This window comes from Megascapheus bottae, chromosome 1 (assembly GCF_031878675.1).
Source record: "Megascapheus bottae isolate mThoBot1 chromosome 1, mThoBot2.hap1, whole genome shotgun sequence".
NCBI classification, from domain to species: Eukaryota; Metazoa; Chordata; class Mammalia; order Rodentia; family Geomyidae; genus Megascapheus; species Megascapheus bottae.
This window is the reverse complement of record NC_143509.1, coordinates 64,363,364-64,381,261: the sequence shown is the minus strand read 5'-3', so window position 1 is coordinate 64,381,261 and position 17,898 is coordinate 64,363,364. Positions and strand designations below refer to the sequence as shown.

The following is a 17,898-nucleotide window of genomic DNA, read 5'->3' as shown; positions in this document are numbered from 1 at the left end:
GAGATGTGCTTTAGTGGTGATAGTGTCTTACATGCAACCGACTTCTATGCTTTTTAAAAGATGGCACAAAACATAAATATTTGCAAAAAGGGCAATGTCATCTTTATGTACTAAAACACAATTCACTTGGATTGATTCACCTAAAGAAGTAGCTAATGACATACATGATACTAACATTGAGGGCAGAGTTTCCTTATGGAAAACAGCCTGCCCCAATACATTGACAAACTAAAGTCAGAACATTTATAGCAAAAATATTTACATGGATCACCCAAATTATATAAATGCATGTACAAAAAGACTGTCTCTGTGGACCTAAAAAGGCTTCCACAGGAATTTAAGTGTGAATTCTGCTATCTAGGATCAGTCTAGGTCTGAGAAGTGGGAACATGAACCAAAACATTTAATGAGTGGCTGAATGTTTCTGAGCTGCAGTTTCATCCTCAAAATGGTAATGAGACCATGGCCATAAAGAAAATGTAAACAAAAACAACCATGAGATACCACCATACCCTAATCAGAATGGCCAATATTCTGAATTCAGACAACAGCAAATACTGCTGGAGATGTGGAGACAAAGAAACTTTACTGCACTGCTGGTGGGAATGTAAACTAGTACAATCACTCTGGAAAGCAGTTTGGAGGTTCCTCAAAAAACTAAACATATACCTTCTCTACATCCTAGCCACAACACAAGTGGGCATCTACTCAGAGTATCATAACCCAGGATATGATAAAGACAACTGCACAATGATGTTCATTGTTGTACTCTTCACAGTAGCCAAGAAATGGAAACAATCCAGTTGCCCCAATATAGATGAATGGATACAAAAAATGGGTACATATATACAATTCACTGAGAAGTGGCTGGAACCAGAGCAAACCATGTTGAGTGAGATAATCCAAGGGGCAAAAGGTGCATGGTCTCCATAATATGTGGGTATTAGACCTAAACAATACATGAGTGATAACTGAACAGAGAGAATGAGAGAGAAAGAGGGAACAACTGAATCCCTAGTAAAGGGAAGACATGTATTCTTATAACAGCCAACCTGGAAAAAATGGTTTCATTGCCAGTATTCAAAGAGTTAAACCTTTTGTTTTATGTAAGTCTAGAGATTTTTGTATATCCCAACATTTATAAATTTTGTAGATTAGAACAGTGATGCTTAGGAGTATAACAGTAAAATAAGTGAATGTGATAATTGCTGAGAATAACTATGTCACACACAAATATAAACTGTAAAATATACCTAACCATTTAATTGTAACAATAATTTTAAAAAAACAAACAAAAAATGGGAATGAGAGCCGAGTGCTGGGGCTCTCATTTGTAATCCTAGCTACTCAGGAGTTGACATTTAAGGATAGTGGTTCCAAGACAGACTGGCAAGAAAAGTCCCCATGACACGTTTATCTCCAATTAACCACTCCAAAACCAAAAGTGGTGCTGTAGCCTTGAGCAAAAAAAAGCTCAGGGACAGTGTCCAGGCCCTGAGTTCAACCCCACAACCAACAACAACAACAAAATGGTGATGAGAAGCCTAGCCTACAAGATGTGTTTTAAGAACCTAATTTTAAAAAATCTGGAAATACAGAGCAAAATTCAAATGGAAAGTAATAACAATATGGCTGACTACTAGATACCTAAAACATGTGTTGAATTTTTTTTAAAGGGAATGGGAAATGATAAATAACCACATAACCAGTGATATGACTGAGCACCAGATCTGATGTAAGACAAAAACTGCAGTGACCGGAACAGCTGCCTTTGGGGTGAGCAGCTTCGGCAGGAATAGGAATGAGTAAGCTCATGCATTCACTAGTGCACTCAGTAGTCCCCTGGGAAACGAGGGAGCCAATTCTGTCTTGAAGAATTTTTAAAGTGAGCTAGGCAATGCAAGTCTGTCCTCCTACCTCTCCGGTAAATCTGTCAGGTTACAGATGCCACGTGGCTCCTAGCCACTCACCTGGATATCCAGAGGGAAAGAGAATTGACCATGATTAACAGAGGCACTCCAGAAATGATTGTCTCTTAGAAAGCAAAAACCAGGAGTGCTAGAAATGAAGAAAACCTGGCAAGTCGGGATTATAGGACCAAAGAGTGAGAGGTTTGAGAGAAAAAACAAAAGCATGTTCCAGGCAAGGCCCAGAATATGGTGGCAAGAAAGGTCAAGATTTTAATCGAGGAGGAGAAGTGCTTCCTAGGAAAGAACTGGGAAATCAGGATGGCAGGGCTCAAGAAAGTTTGAAAGATGCTGAAAACAAACCCTGCTTTGTCCAAGGTGTGTCTAGGGCTGGAATAAATCCAGAGAGAGAATGATAGAGAAAAGGAATGGAAGATCTGAAACCAGGATCTGGAGACATGGCTCAAATGTCAGAGTACCTGCCTGCCAAACACACAAAGCCCTGAAGTTCAAACCCTAGGTAGAGGGGGGAGGGAAACGGGTACCAAGACATGTGAAAGGGTATCAATGTATGTGAATTAATGCACCTTCTATCTGGCAAATATCATGTAACCCTTTTACTAATTACAATAAAAAAAAAGAAAATTATTCAAAAAAAAAAAACCCTAGGTAGAAAAGAAAGGTCTAAAACCAACTTCCAACCTCATAGTACAACCTCATGTTACAGTTAACATTGTGATATCAAGTCAAAAGGTGCAAAGTACTAGAATTTTGTTACATATCAAAGTAAATGAATCCTCAGAGTGTGAAAATCTTGACTAATGTTCAAATTGTATTAAGATTCAGTGTGGTGGTACATGCCTATAGTCCCAGCTACTCAAGAGGTAAAGATAGGAGGAACATGGTTTGGTGTCAATTTGATGTGAGACTATCTGGAAAATGAACTGAAAGTAAAAGATCTGGAGATGTGGTTCAAATGGCAGCACACTCACTAAAGAAGCATAAGAACCTAAGGAGTTCAGCCTTTTGTACAACCACTCCTCCAAAAGAAAGGAAAGAGATTAGGACACGATCTACAATCTTGAAATTTTACAATGGCCCCATTAGTTATAAAAACTAATTTTAGAAAAGAGATGGGTAAAAATAGAATGACCACAATTCCTACCAGGGAAAGCAAGATGCACTTTTTGAAGAAATAAATGGATGAACCCTTAGAGTAAAAGTGAGTCTACAGCACAAGTTCAATAAAAAGATGGTATTAAATTAATAATAAGAGATGCATTTGTTGAATTTTCAGAGAGAGTATGGAAAAATGGGAAAAAAATCCCTGTAAGGTAGGCCTAACATGAGGCAGGAGCTAGAGAGAGGGTGCCTTAGAGGGCACAACCAGTAAAAGTGTAGCGGCTAGAGGATTCAGATTTGGCTGACATCTGGATAACAGACATAATAAGTTATTCCTTCTTCTTTTTTTGTTTTTAAATCGGTCATGGGGCTTGCATTCTGGGCCTGGGCGATGTCCATGAGCTAGCTCTTCAGCTCAAGGCTAGCACTTTACCACCTGAGTCACAGATTCACTTACCATTTTCTGGCGGTTAATTAGAGATGAGTTCTTGATCCTCAGATCTCAGTCTCCTGAGTAGCAAGGATTATAGGTGTGAGCCACTGGCACCCAGCTAAATTCTTCCTTTTTTTTTTTTTTTGCCAGTCCTGGGCTTTAGGCTCAAGATCTAAGCACTGTCCTTGGGCTTTTTCCTCAAGGCTAGAGCTCTACCACTTGAGCCACAGCACCACTTCTGACTTTTTTTCTATATATGTGGTACTGAGGAATCGAACCCGGGTCTTTGTGCATGCTAAGCAAGCACTCTACCACTAGGCCAAACTCCCAGCCCCAGTTCTTCCTTCTCTTAAGCCTTTTTTTGTATTTTATGACAATAAAAATATTAATATAATGGCCAGGAGAATGGCCTTGTGGCAAAATGCTCACCTAGAATGCATGAAGCCCTGAGTTAGATTCCTTGGTACCATATACACAGAAAAAGCCAGAAGTAGTTCTTTGGCTTAAGTGGCAGAGTGCTAGCCTTGAGCAAAAAGTGTCCAAGAACAGTGCCTAGGCCCTGAGTTCAAGCACATGGACTGAGAAAAATAAAAATAATATTAACCTAAGATCTTCTCTGTTAATAGTTTTTAGGCATGCATTAGACTATTTCTCCATAGGCACAATGTTAAATGATTTCAACAATGGGCAATGAGCCATGGAATCACCAAGTGTTTTTGTCAACCTGGTAAAAGCTATGTTTCTACAAAACATAATTCATTATAATCAATGTTCTCTCCTATCCCCATGCATAATAGGTAGAATGCTTGAAAACTGTCAAGTTAAATAACAAGAGAAATAGTAATTGGGCTCTTCAGTCATTCTCTGGCTTATTCATTAGTCAACAAACACACATTTGGTACCTATAGAGGTACTGAAATTCACCCAGATAAGAGCAGTAAAGAAGGCCCTGGCTTGCTGACACTCAATCCTATGATATCTTTTGGTTTCTGCTTGCAGTCATCTTTGAAATTTTGCCCCCATCGTTAGCATTCCATTTTTTTGAACAAAATCATCCAACTTAATTCCTAACATAATGAGCCTAGAGCCAAAGATTTGGAGGGAAATAACACAAATGAAAGTAGAAACAGAGTAGCTCCTTTATGTCATAATTCCTCAGATGACTTGTTTTTTGTTAATTTCCACTCACATTTTTCATCCATTAAAACTGACAATAAATTACACTACAGTTAAAAGATATGGGTGGTCTTAGAGCACCACAACCTAGCTGCTGTTTTTTTTTTTTTTATCAGATCAATAGTGTGGTATAGGAAAAAGCATCAGACTCAGAATCAAAAAGACAAGCTCCAGGTGGTTTGGACTGGGCGCTTAAGCTTTGTGATTGGAAGCGTCACTTATTCCCTCTGGGATTTTTTTTTTTGACATTTTGTAAAATCAAGGGCTGGATCAGATAATCCTTGAGATGTTTTCTTGTTGTCTTAGAATAGTTTTTGTTCTATAGCTTTGTTTAAAAAGTTAGTATCACTTAAATATTTTCTAACTCTGGCAAATAAAAAAAAAACTTAGGACCCAATCTGAACGTTTAATAACAGACACCTGGAGATAAATTCCTAGCTACTAAATGAAAAGTTGAAATCTTAAAAAAATGGCATGTCATGTTATTATGAAATCCTCATTTAGTAGTTTTATAGTCAGTAACTGTTTATTGAATGGAATACTAAACTCTCCAGATTTTTCTTCTACAAGCTTCTTTGAGCATGTAAATCTCACAGGCCACTTTAAATTTTAACCTGTCAAATTCCACTCACTTTATACCCTTACCCACAATGCTCTCATCTTACAATACTCTACATCAAATAAACCCTCCCCATCACTCATTTTCCATAAGCTACCATCCCAGTTCTTTATATCCCTTACTAGGTTCTGAAACAGTGGAAAAAGTAAATTGACTAGATCACCCTTGTCCTTTAAAAACTTAAAGTATTCACCTATATAACCAAAGAATACCTAAATTACTTGTCCAGGTACTTAAAACCTTTCAGAAGACAATGAGTACATTCCTAATGGTCTCTAGCCAATTCAGATGGCTATGTCACTACTCCAGTTTCCCTATCTCTACTTGGAGATGATCTAGATCCATTTTTCTATGATCAAGACATATCTTTCTTTCCTCCTTTCCTCCCTTCCTTCCTTTTTTCTGGCTTTCCTACCTTTTTCTCTTTTTCTTTCCCTTTGTTCCTTCCTTTCTTTTCTTTTTAGGTGGTACTGAGGTTTGAAGTCAGGGCATATCTCCTACTTGTTAGATTGAGCCATGTACCAGCCCCAATACCCACCTCAAAAATAAAAAACCACTTCTAGTTTATTTACTTTTGATTCACTTATTTTTATGTAAATTAATTTTGCTTTTAGGCTCATTCATGAAGACTTTTCACACTGAAGGAGCATCAGCCACAGGAACACTTAATTCTGTCAGTTTCTCAGCAAAAGGGAAATTGATTCATTAAGTTTAAAATACAGCTCAAAACCTGTACTGTCACTAGATCTTGCTTTCTGTAAACAACTGTGAGTTCTGTGAGGACCTTTAAAGGACCATTGCCAGTAGCCTATGACATCTTTACAGTGCCTGATGCTGTGCGAGGGCTCCAAACTTCTGGGGGTACCAGGCTTGTCCACATACCATTCACTCAAGTGTTTCATTCTGAATGAATGGCAGAATTGCCAATAAAGAAATTGTTATACATCAAAGAAGATATCTTCTCTCCTCACCAAAAACAAAATGAAACAAAACAACAACAACAACAAAAATCAAACAAACAGTTCTTTCTATATCCAAGATTGATTCTAGAATTCAAAGTTGTGCCGGGTGTGTGGTGGGGTGTAGCCTGGTGGTAAAATATGTGTTCAGCATGCGTGGGGCCCTGGACTCAACCCCATCACCACCAAAACAAAATGCAAAGTTAAACTTGGGAAGGAGAAGAAGAAATGTATTTCATTTTAAGATGATGAAACAAAGCTTCATTTGAAGACAAATTCTCTATCTGAGGCTTGACACAGCACAAGCAGAAGAAAGAATTGATAGAAAAGTGTCAAAAAGTTCGGTGTGGAACTGAAGACAGGGGAGTGGGAGGAATCACTCCTGGCAACTTGGCCCTTCCAGATGGATGTTCCCTTAATTAACATTCTATATAAAGACAGCGATTTCTATCAATGAGATTTTTTTTTTCCATTTTTGGCCAGTCCTGTGGCTTGAAATCAGGTCCTGGGCACTGTCCCTGAGCTTCTTTTCCTCAAGGCACTTGAGCCACAGTGCCACTTTTGTCTTCTTCTATGTGGTTCTGAGGAATTGACTCTAGGGATTATGCAGGCTAGGCAAGCATTCTATCTCTAGGCCACATTCCCAGTCACAATGAGAGTTACTGACATATAAAACAAACACTCTCTTGTGAATTGTTAGATGGTCCAAGGGTCAATAATGCTGAATTAGTACTAGAAAAAGCCTACTGTTTGTTTCTTCTACAGAAAGAAAATCAGGTATATTAGTCTACTTCAATCAATGGTTTGCTTATAATTTTTGATTATCATTTTCATATAAAATTTCTAGTTGAGATGTAGCATAGAAAACTTGTAATTAGCATATTTTATAAATTGTACAGTAATTCTTACAGTTTCTTTCTGGGCCTGTCTGGAGGAAGATACCTTAGATAAACACAGACTTGTATGATATAAATAACTACCTGTTTTCTTCCCTAAGATGGTTTTCCAAGGCTTGTGTCTCCTGCTCCAACTTCCGGGACCTAGTATGGTCTCTCCAGGCTCTCAGCACCTTCAGTTGAAGCTTCCAGTTAGACAGGGTCCCTGCTTTCCCCAACTGAATCCTATGATCAAGAATCAGCTTGTGCCAGGCAGAGAAATATCGTTTTTGACACTGTAATGGAAACATTTGGAAAAATCAATACTACTCACAGTCAGTGGTTCTAACGTCTAATACCAAGAGACTTCTCTTCTGATTTTCCCCTCACACTTGATATGACAAGTCTGGAAAGTGTGGTCTCCATGGAAGATAACAAAGCACAATTCCTTTCTGAGCATGGTGATAAGTCAAGTTATTCCAATGAGGCTTTCTGAGTCTTATAACTTAAACCAAAATTCATTATTCTCATTTGGAGGTATCAGTCCTACAGGAAGCTCTGAGATATGAATTAAGGGGCTTGAGAAATTCAAAGACAAGTATCTAACATGACCCATCCTACCAAGCTGTCCTGGAGCTTGAAATAACAATCATCTAATTAATTCCTATTCTTAACACCATTGATGTCCTATAAGAGTGAACACCAGAGATCCTAGGAGGCTAGAACAGGGACTTCTTATCTCTTAGCAGGCAGCCCAAAAGAACAATTAGAGCATGTCAGGGTTTTACTGAGGAGGTTTAGACACAAGATATTGAGGTGGCCTGTAATCGTTTAACACATGTAGATGCAAATTAAACAGCATCTATAACCCTAACGGTATCCCCATAGTGGTTCCTACTACTTAAACCAAGAAAAATCACTGCAACCTAGTGCTTGTTTACACCTTCTGTCTTCAAAACATTGTATTTTCCCACTGATTGATTTTTAACTTTTGGCCTTGATGCTGATCACATTATTGCATACTTTCCTATCTGTTTTCCTTGTCATTTCTTTCTTTTCTGCCTTCCTCTGAGTACTTAAGAGTCATCTCTCAAAAAGAACTCCTATCACCAACCTTCTTCACAAATATGTCTACTCAGTATATTCTCAGAGCAGTGAATACTTTCTTTAGTCAAAAAACATTCATCACATTATGTCAAAAATCACAGGCTTGCTGATTTCCACTAGACTGTGGAATGGCAAATCCAAGAGTGTGAGGAGTCTAAAATAGAGAATAATCTCACAAGAAGTGACTTCACAGACTTTGGCAGGCTCAGCCCTATTTATTGCTTCCCTCTTTGTACACATATTTGTCATTATTTCAACACTTAGTAAACATTCACCATCGTGCTTGAGTTTGAAATCAATAAAATTGCTTAAGATATAATCTCTACTTTTTAGAGAATAAAGAAATAAGATCATTAAGATAAAGAAGCATATTTTAGAATTCTTAGAAATATGCTCTTTGGCCAGAATAACTATATTCATGTTTAGAGAAACTACATCATTATAATTCTCTATGGGAGAAACTGAGGTTTAAACTAAAGTTTTTTTTAAGTCCTTGTTTCCCTGTCTGTCACTTCAGGCACATTACTTCAGACTTTCATTTTATATATATACATATTTTCATTGCATTTAAACAATGATGTAAAAGTATGTCAGAAGAAAATTTCCTAAGTTTACTTACCAGATGCATTAACAATTTTTACTTGACATGGTGAAATATTCTATACATAGCTATCTGTAATTTTCACTCCTATGACTCATTATTATTCTAATGATGAAACATACTAACTGAACTTGAGAATAATACTTACAGTAGTATTCTTGGATTTCTAAAATCTGTAAAATTTAAAGCAGCTTTTATGTGCTATTTAATTTTTTTTCTTTTATTTCCCCCCTTTTTCCCTCCTCCCCAGTACTGAGATTTGAACTTAGAGATTTGAGCATGCAAGGCAGGCACTCTGTTTAACACTGTCGGAAGCCACACCTCCAGCTCTATTTCACTCTGGTTATCACTGAAATAGGTTCTCAGTCCCTTCCCCATCCCTACTATTGTGTTTGAACAGATTATAAAATAAAAAGGCTGGGGATATCAGTCAATTGGTAGAATACTGAGTAAGATCCAAGGTTAAATCACCGGAATCACCAAAAGAAAAGAAAAGAAAAAAGAAAAGAAAAGAAAAGAAGGGAGAGAGGGAGGGAGGGAGGGAGGGACGAAGAGAGGGAGGGACGGAGGGAGGGAGGGAGGGAGGAAGGAAGGAAGGAAGGAAGGGAGGAAGGAAGGAGAAGATGAGAGAGGTGTGAGAGGAAAGGAAACTACAACAAAACAAACTTGAGGTTTTGAGACCAAAATCAGATTTTGGACTTAAAGATATGTAATTGTTTCATTGCACAGAGGTCAACATCAGCAAAGTGAGATTCATACTGAATTTTCTCTGCCTGCTCAAAACGCCAGTCTCATCAAAATGTAAATAAAAATATAGAGTGAATCAAGGAGAGATGCATAGTTATTCTTGATTTGTAGCCAACATTAGTCTCATGAATCCCCAATAAATGTGAATGGAAGAAAATACTTTGGAAAGGAATGTTCTCTCAGTCTTAGTTATGTTTTTATTCAGAACAGATGAAAAGTAGAACATTTCCAGACAGGGTCTATTTATTCTTCTTCCTCCTCCCCCCGCCCTTCCTTCCACTTACCTCCCCCAGTGAACTACTTGATGTTCCCAGGCCTGTTTCTTCTGATCACGTCTACATGCTACAACTACAACAGCGCTTATCCTCTGTTCTTGGAAACAAGACTTTACAAGCATAACCACAGCCTTATGTACTGTGTTCATATGTTGAAATGTTGAATTGAAACCCCATTATACAATCATTTAAAAATGCTTAAAAAAAAGAAAAAAAGCATATATCGAAGTGGGAAGAGGATGCTGTTAAAGCTAGGAGAACTAGCCAGGTGTCTGACCTCTTTCCATGTCTTTCCCACCTCTTTCATTTCTGTTTCAGTTTTTAATTTCTCATGCATTTTCAAATACAGTCACACCTTCTTTTGCGAACTTCTACCATATTTTCATCATAGTTATAGTGATAATTAGAGCTTGATAGAGGTAAATGAAGTAGAAGAAATCACTGTGGATAGAAACAGCTCCTAAGTATATAAGTACAATAAAAATACTACTGTGTGAAATTTAAAAGTTTTAAAGTGAATGCTTTCCTCCCCACAAAAATCTTCCACAAGACATCATTTAGCTTTTAAGGATTTCACTCAAGAGAAGAACTGACAGCTCACCCTGCTAAATTTATTACCTGCACTGGAGTTGCCCTCGTTCTGTTGGCAAGAAAAGCTCTTCCCTGAAGTGTAATCACACTGCTGTCACTGCAAATGGTTGACTTTAGGTGGAACAGCATTTGCTATCTAATCTTCATTGTAATTCTAGCCCTGTCACTAGAGATGCTTGCTCTGATTAATGAAGTGGGTAACTCATCAAGATTCCTCAGTGATTTCCTTTCTGTCAGAGAGCTCAGTGATAATTGCATCAAAATTCTCTGTCATGGGAAAATAAACAATGAATTGTAAAGAGGACAAAAAGTGTCAACAAGTTTACAATTTATTTATTTATTTTGCAGAATGGAACTAACTGTGGTCTAGGGGAGGTGGCCCAGGTTCAAAGCTACATTCCCCTCACACACGTAAATGCTTATTGCTCCCATTCCAAAAAGGACAGATCGCTCATTGTTACAAAAGGAAGCGAGTCTACAATTTTTTTTCCTTTTTGGAGATTTATAGCTAGAGAAGAATAGCTATTACAAAGAACTTAGTGCTTGGGAGTAGTAAGATCTTTACCACAGTCATCAGTCCCTAGTGGGAAGGGTCAGTCCTGATTTTGCAATGGAAATGAAGCACTGTGTTACCCATCCTCCTCCTGTTTCACCTTCCCCCCAACAAGAAGAGAGAAGAAATCGTGGCACTTCCACACCCAAATCACATACTTTTCCTGCCTGATTACACTAAAGGATATTCATGGCACAAAGATCTAACTTTGTGTTAGATTCCATGGAAATACCTAGAGGTCAAAAGTGTGACAACCATGACTAGATGAAACTTCTGCATTTACAATTTTCCTCCTTCTCACTTATCCCCATTTTGCCAATTATGTTCTGTCTCCCAGCACTGCTTTATTTTTTTCTGATGTACTTTAAAATAAATTCCAGACATTATATCATTTTACCCAAAAATGTGTCCATGTGTACTCGCAACATAAGAATGTTTAGTAAATTCTACTTAATTCTGCTAAAAGTTTCAAGCAACAATACGGTTGTATTTATCGAATGGCTAATTTCTTTTACTTTAGGAGTAACATGTTCAGGAAGGAACTGCTTAGTCTCACTGTATATAAAGTCTTGCTTAGCAGAAGTCTATGCTTCTTCTTTCAAAGGAAAATGGCCTTAATACAGCCCAGCACCTGACTACTGTTAGGATGGGGCACCTTACAGAACACAGTCTGGACCACTGAGAGGAGGGCATCGTGTTCTTGAGAGAATGCAGGCCTACTGCTCCCGATTAACCTTCTTCACTTTCCCTTTGAGATTACGCTAGCTCTCCACCACTCTCATGGCCCAGGATTTCCCCCCATCAATTCACACACTGACACACACAAATTATGCCAAGAACACAGCTTATCTTGTTTTGTTGTTGTTGGTGGTGGTGGTTTTTGTCAGTTGTGGGACTTGAACTCTGGGCCTGGGTGTTATCCCTGAGCTCTTCAGCTCAAGACCACCACCCTACCTCTTGACCCACAGCACCACTTCCTGTTTTCTGATGGTTAATTGGAGGTAAGAGTCTTACAGACTTAAGTGCCTGGGTTGGCTCTGAACCATGGTCCTCAGATCTCAGACTCCTGAGTAGCTAGGATTACAGGTGTGAGCCGCTAGCACCTAGCTGTGGCACTTGCTGCCTCTGCCGCCGCGTCCTCCTCGTCCTCCTCCTCCTCCTCTTCTTCTCCTTCTCCTTCTTCATCATTACTTGTGGGACTTGAACTTGCACTTAGGGCCTGGGCACTGTCCTTGAGCTTCTTTGTGTTCCAGGTTAGTACTCTACCACTTTGAGCCACAGTCCTACTTCCAGTTTTGAGTGGTTAATTAGCAGTAAGAGTCTCATGGGGACTTTTCTGCCTAGGGTGGCTTTGAACCACTATTCTCAGATCTCAGCCTCCCGAGGAAGCCACCAATACTTATTGTTAAAATCGGAAAAAAAAAAGATCACATATTTGAGAATAGTCAGGGATAGACTGTGTTCATGAGAACTTGGTTTCAATCTAAGCACTGTTTTAAAAAGATATTGAAGAATAGAAGTCCCTGAGATCAAAGAAAGCTTTTTAACACTTGAAAAACTTTATATTACATTCTAGTAAATTGGTTCTACTTTGCCTCTGGGAGGATGCGTACAGAGTAATGGAGAAAAGAACAACAAAATAAATAACTAAATTTCTTGTCAAAATGGATATATTATCCAGTTCAAGTGGTAGAATAGGGCCAGGAACACAGCCTAGTAGTAGAGTGCTGGCCTAGCATGCATGAAGCCCTGTGTTTGATTCCTTGGTACCACATACACAGAAAAAGCAGGAAGTGGCAGAGTTCTAGCCTTGAGCAAAAAGTACCCAAGGACCTTGCTTAGGTCCTGAGTTCAAGTGGCAGAGTTCTAGCCTTGAGCAAAAAGTACCCAAGGACCTTGCTTAGGTCCTGAGTTCAAGCCCCATGACTGGCAAAACAAAACAAAAAATACTCAAGTGACAGAATACCTACTTAGCAAATTCAGGCTCTGGGTTCCCAGTACCACATTTTTTTTTTATAAAAGGCAAATTTTAGTTGGAAAATTGGCTATGTATAAGTAATATACATCAGTGTTTCAAACTTCCATATATATATATGTACCACATATTGCCTGTGGCAATAGATCTAGAGGGTAGAGTTCCTATATTCATTATTATGTCCACCGGCTGACATTTCTTTTTCTGCAGTTTTATTTGCATAAAGTCTTATTTGAAGGTTTTTCTTTCATTTCCTTCTCAAACATAGACAATGTTGAGAGGACGGTTGCTATGTGTCAGTTCAGAAATGGTTTTGCTCCAGTGTTGTGTAGGCAGTTCTGCTAACACTCAGTCCTTGGAAAAGAACTATGATATATAAATGAGATACTTAACCAGAGTTTCCACCATACTGTCAGAAAAATAATTGCACACATCACTACATTTCATTGGTTTAGTTTGGGGTAGATTTGTGGAAGACAGTATGCCATAAGCATAATAATAGTGATGATTCCTATGGGCATTTATTATCTTACTCTCTAACAGGAAAACCTAACCAAATAACAGATCGAAATTCCCTCAGAGAATAAGGATTTAGGTTAGTGTCATCCCATCTTTCACTCTTCGCTTTGACTTTCACAAGCAAAAAAGATCATAGGGTTTTTAATCATATTAAAAAACGCATTGCAGAAGAGAGTGAGAATTAAGAAGGCCATTTTCCAAACGGTGTAAGAATTTCATAGTTAATCCCTTGTTGTTTCTGCTAATTAGCAATGACACATGGATGGCTGGATCTCCCCAAGAGATTTCTGTGGCAAGATCAAAGAGAAAATAGGATAGGATGGAAGTGGAAAGTTTCTGTACAAAAACAAGTCTCTGATAAAACAAAGAGTTCTGGCAATGAAATGGGGAGGAAGGGAGGCATGTGGAGTGTGACACCCAAACTTGTGCATTGGTAGGACTGAACATTATTGCTCTCTGGAAGCCTCCTATTAAAAAACTATATGGCCCAAAGGACATTAAGAGTTTGGTGGGACAAATAAAATCCAGAATCAAAGCACAAAAATGATAAGGAACTAAAAGAATCTGAACAGCTAGAAACACATTCCTTATAGTGTTCTTGAAAACACAGTTTATGTCTATTGGACTTGTGCCAGCAGAGCATTTTGAGGGTGCAGACCGGGCTTCCAGTTATCTAGCAACTCAGAGCAAGTCATTTTCATCCTGAGGCCATATGTAGGCTGCTGACTCTCCAGATTTCATTACCCAAGGGCAGTTTCAGACTTCTTTAGAACCAGCATGGCAGTGTGTACTGGGACCATCACAATGAGCCCAGATGGGCCTGCCTACTCTACCAGGATCTGCCAGAGGACCGTCCTAGCTTCAGCCAAGTCTAGGGAAAAGCGTGAGGAGACTGGTAGGTGGATGTTTGCCATGTCTCAGTTATAACCACGTACAAAACCTAATCTAGAGATATATTACCCATCATACAAATGAAAACCATAATCACACAGAAAAGGGAAGAAAAGAACTAACATAGGTAATATTAGGCTAAAACAAAAAAAATAACTGGAAATAGTATTCTAGCTAAAACAAAAAATAATTACACAAATATTTGTGTTCTAGTTAATGTATTTGCTTCCATAGTAATATGGCTTAGTAATTTCTAAACTTCTTGTATCATATGTTAAGACAAGTAAACACAAGGTAGATCCTGAGAGCCAGGCTTTTCTTTATCGGAGAAGGAAGTTATAGCTGAGCAAGAAGCGTCACACTGAAACATGCGGTGCTAGATTAGCACTGAATGTGTCATTATGCATTCACAATTGCTGAGTATATATCCTGACAGTTCCAAAGTTAAGTTACAAATAAAAGAAAGGAGAATAACGTGACTCCTGTCCTGTGTTGTACTGGCCTTAGAAGTAGGATCAGGAAGTCATGAATTTTAATACATATGTAATGTACACATACAAAAAAACACAATGTGTATGTATGCCTAGGTTAGTAGACATACATACGTTTCCTAACTCTGTTTCCTGCAAAGACTAACAATGACACTCTAGAAGGAGTGAGCATACCAATCTTGCTTTCCAAAGTCCTTTCTCTAATAAAAGGAACCATGATGTAAATTGAAGTAGTTGGTTTAGGACTCCAGCAGAAAAAATACAAGATGAGCTTAGAGTGTTTAGTGGTGCCACAAAGAAAGGGAGAGCTGAAAAAAAAAAACAAACAAAAAACCATGAAAACATATTAAGAGAGCAAAGATAGGGCTGGTAATTTGGCCTAGTAGTAGAGTATTTGCTTAGCATGCAGGAAGCCTTGGATTCGATTCCTCAGTATCATATAAAGAGAAAAGGCCAGAAGTGGTGCTGTGGCCCATATGTTAGCCTTGATCAAAAAGAAGCTCAGGGGCTGGGAGTTTGGCCTAATGGTAGAATGCTTGCCTAGCATGCACGAAGACTGGGGTTCAATTCCTCGATACCACATACATAGAAAAACTAGGAAGTGGTGCTGATGCTTAAGTGGTAGAACTCTAGCCTTGAGAAAGTTCAAGGACAGTTCTTAGGCCCTGAGCTCAGTTCAAGCCCCAGGACTGGCAAAAAAAAAAAAAAAAAAGAAAAAAGACATGGGAAGGTAGAGGAACTGTGACATACTGGAGGAGATGGAGGAAACAATGTCTAAACGCAATATAGAATTATGAATTGAGCATATAATGAGTGATTGTTGTCCTTAATGTACTATGTTATCTCTCATCTCTTTTGCTGTCCCTTAGTTATCTCATATTGTTACAGTATTTTACCTTGTTATCTGACATATTGTATATATGCTTATTTGGTTATTTGAAATAGGATAGGGAAGGGGGAAAACAAGGTGAGGGGCGGGGTGGGAAAATGGGGACCAAGACATGAGAAAGGGTATCAATGTTTGTGAAGTAATGCACCCTTCTATTAATTACAATAAAAATATATGGGAAAAAAAGAATTATGAATTGAGGACCTGGAGTGTAGCCTATGGTAAGAGTGCTCAGCTAGCACGCATGAAGCCCTGGTGTCAATTCCTCAATACCACATACTCAGAAAAAGCTGCAAGTGGTGCTGTGGCTCAAGTGGCACAGTGCTAGCCTTGGGCAAAAAGTGTCCAAGGAGAATGCTCAGACCCTGAGTTCAAGGCCAGAACTAGCAAAAAAAAAAACAACAAAGATATGAATTGAATTCTGAAACAGAAAGAAAGCATCAGTGGAAAGAACTGGCTTTAATCTAATTTTTTTTTTGCTAGTCATGGGCCTGAGCACTGTTCTTGGGCTTTCCTCAAGGCTAGTGAGCCACAGAACCATTTCCAGCTTTTTTCTACGTATGTGGTACCGAGGAATTGAACCCGGGTCTTCATGCATGCTAGGCAAGCACTCTACCACTAGGCCAAACTCCTGGCCCCTGGCTTTATTCTAATAGGGTATATAATTTAATTAGTGGTATGTAATAGTACTGTAACAGTAATTTCCTAGTTTTGATAATTACACTATGTTTATGCAAGATTTTCACATTGAAAAAGGATGCTGAAAGAATATTCAAGGACTCTTTGCTCTACTTTTGCAGCTTTTCAGTATGCCAAAATTTATGTCAAAATAAAGGCTTAAAATAATAATGTATAGTTATAAATCAAGCAGAATCTGTGTCAAAGTACAGATAATCTATTCAAAATCTGTCATTTTTAAACACAGACACATTCCTTTAAAAACAAGTAATATGTTTAGAATGTGTCCAACATATATATCCAGTAGTTCCATCTAAAATATATATGGCTTATCATACAGATGAATTCTTTAGGAAGCACATGTCTTACTCATTTCTCATTGGTTCAGCAAGAAATCATGGCAGTTTTTCCTTATGCCATCTCAAGATGTCCCCTAGAACTGCATTTCTTTTAGAAATCTTTGCAGTTATTACAGGACACACTAATTCTGTTTGCCTCACGAAGGATACAGAATCTAACAGTCTTCGCTAATCTTTTTCAAAATAGTAATATGAACTCTGTTATTTTCATTATTATCTTTAAGTTTTTGCACAAAGGGGTTACAATACAACATGTTAATTTGTTCATCTTGATCAATGTCACCCTTAACACCATCTCTATTTTTTTTTTTTTTGCCAGTCCTAGGGACTTATCTCAGAGCCTGAGCACTGTCCTTGGGCATTCTCAAGGCATAGCACTCTACCACTTGAGCCACAGCACCACATCTGGCTTTTTCTATGTATGTGGTACCAAAGAATCAAATCTAGGTCTTCATGCATGGTAGAAGAAATCTGTTTATCATTTATTCATTTATTTTGTGCCAGTCCTGGGGCTTGAATTAGGGGTCTGGGCACTTTCCCTGAGCAAATTCTTTTGCTCAAGGCTAGCACTCTAACACTTGAGCCACAGCACCACTTCTGGCCTTTTCTGTTTATGTGGTACTGAGGAATTGAACCAGGGCTCCATGCATGCTAGGCTAGCACTCTACCACTAGGCCACATTCCCAGTCCCTGTCTATCTTTTTTTTTAAAAGCACTGCAAAACTACTTTATCTTTCCCTCACATATTAGTTATTTATATTTGTATTTATATTCAAATTCCTGTTAGTGATTTCCAAGGCCTTTGTAAGTCTATCCCTAACCTATGGAGCTCCTTCTACATCTGCTTAGCATGGTTTCTTCTTGCTGTGCAAATCCTTTCACATACTACTAACTTTCACTTCATTTCTGTAATGTCTAAGATCCTGAGGCACGTAGTTCAGGGAGATAGAAAATATGCATATTTACCTTTCCTTACCTAACCATCTCATTTACAATCTGTCAAGGAACTCATTTTACATGAAATGTTACGAGCCCAAATTCATGGCTCATCAGTCCTTTGTTGAAAAACTGCTTAAACAGCCCAAGCAAGACCATCATTTGTCAATGAAAACATGGCCAGGTGGGACATAT

General features: G+C 38.4%; 1 protein-coding gene across 1 annotated transcript in view; it reads right to left on the bottom strand.

Moving 5' to 3' along the window:
- The window catches only part of Ccdc191 (coiled-coil domain containing 191), a 63,783-nt gene that overhangs the window by 26,631 nt on the left and 19,254 nt on the right, over positions 1–17,898 (bottom strand). The window contains exon 8 of the mRNA XM_090346143.1: positions 7,197–7,387. Coding sequence (XP_090202269.1) covers positions 7,197–7,387 — 191 coding nt within the window. The remainder of the gene's footprint in view (positions 1–7,196; positions 7,388–17,898) is intronic.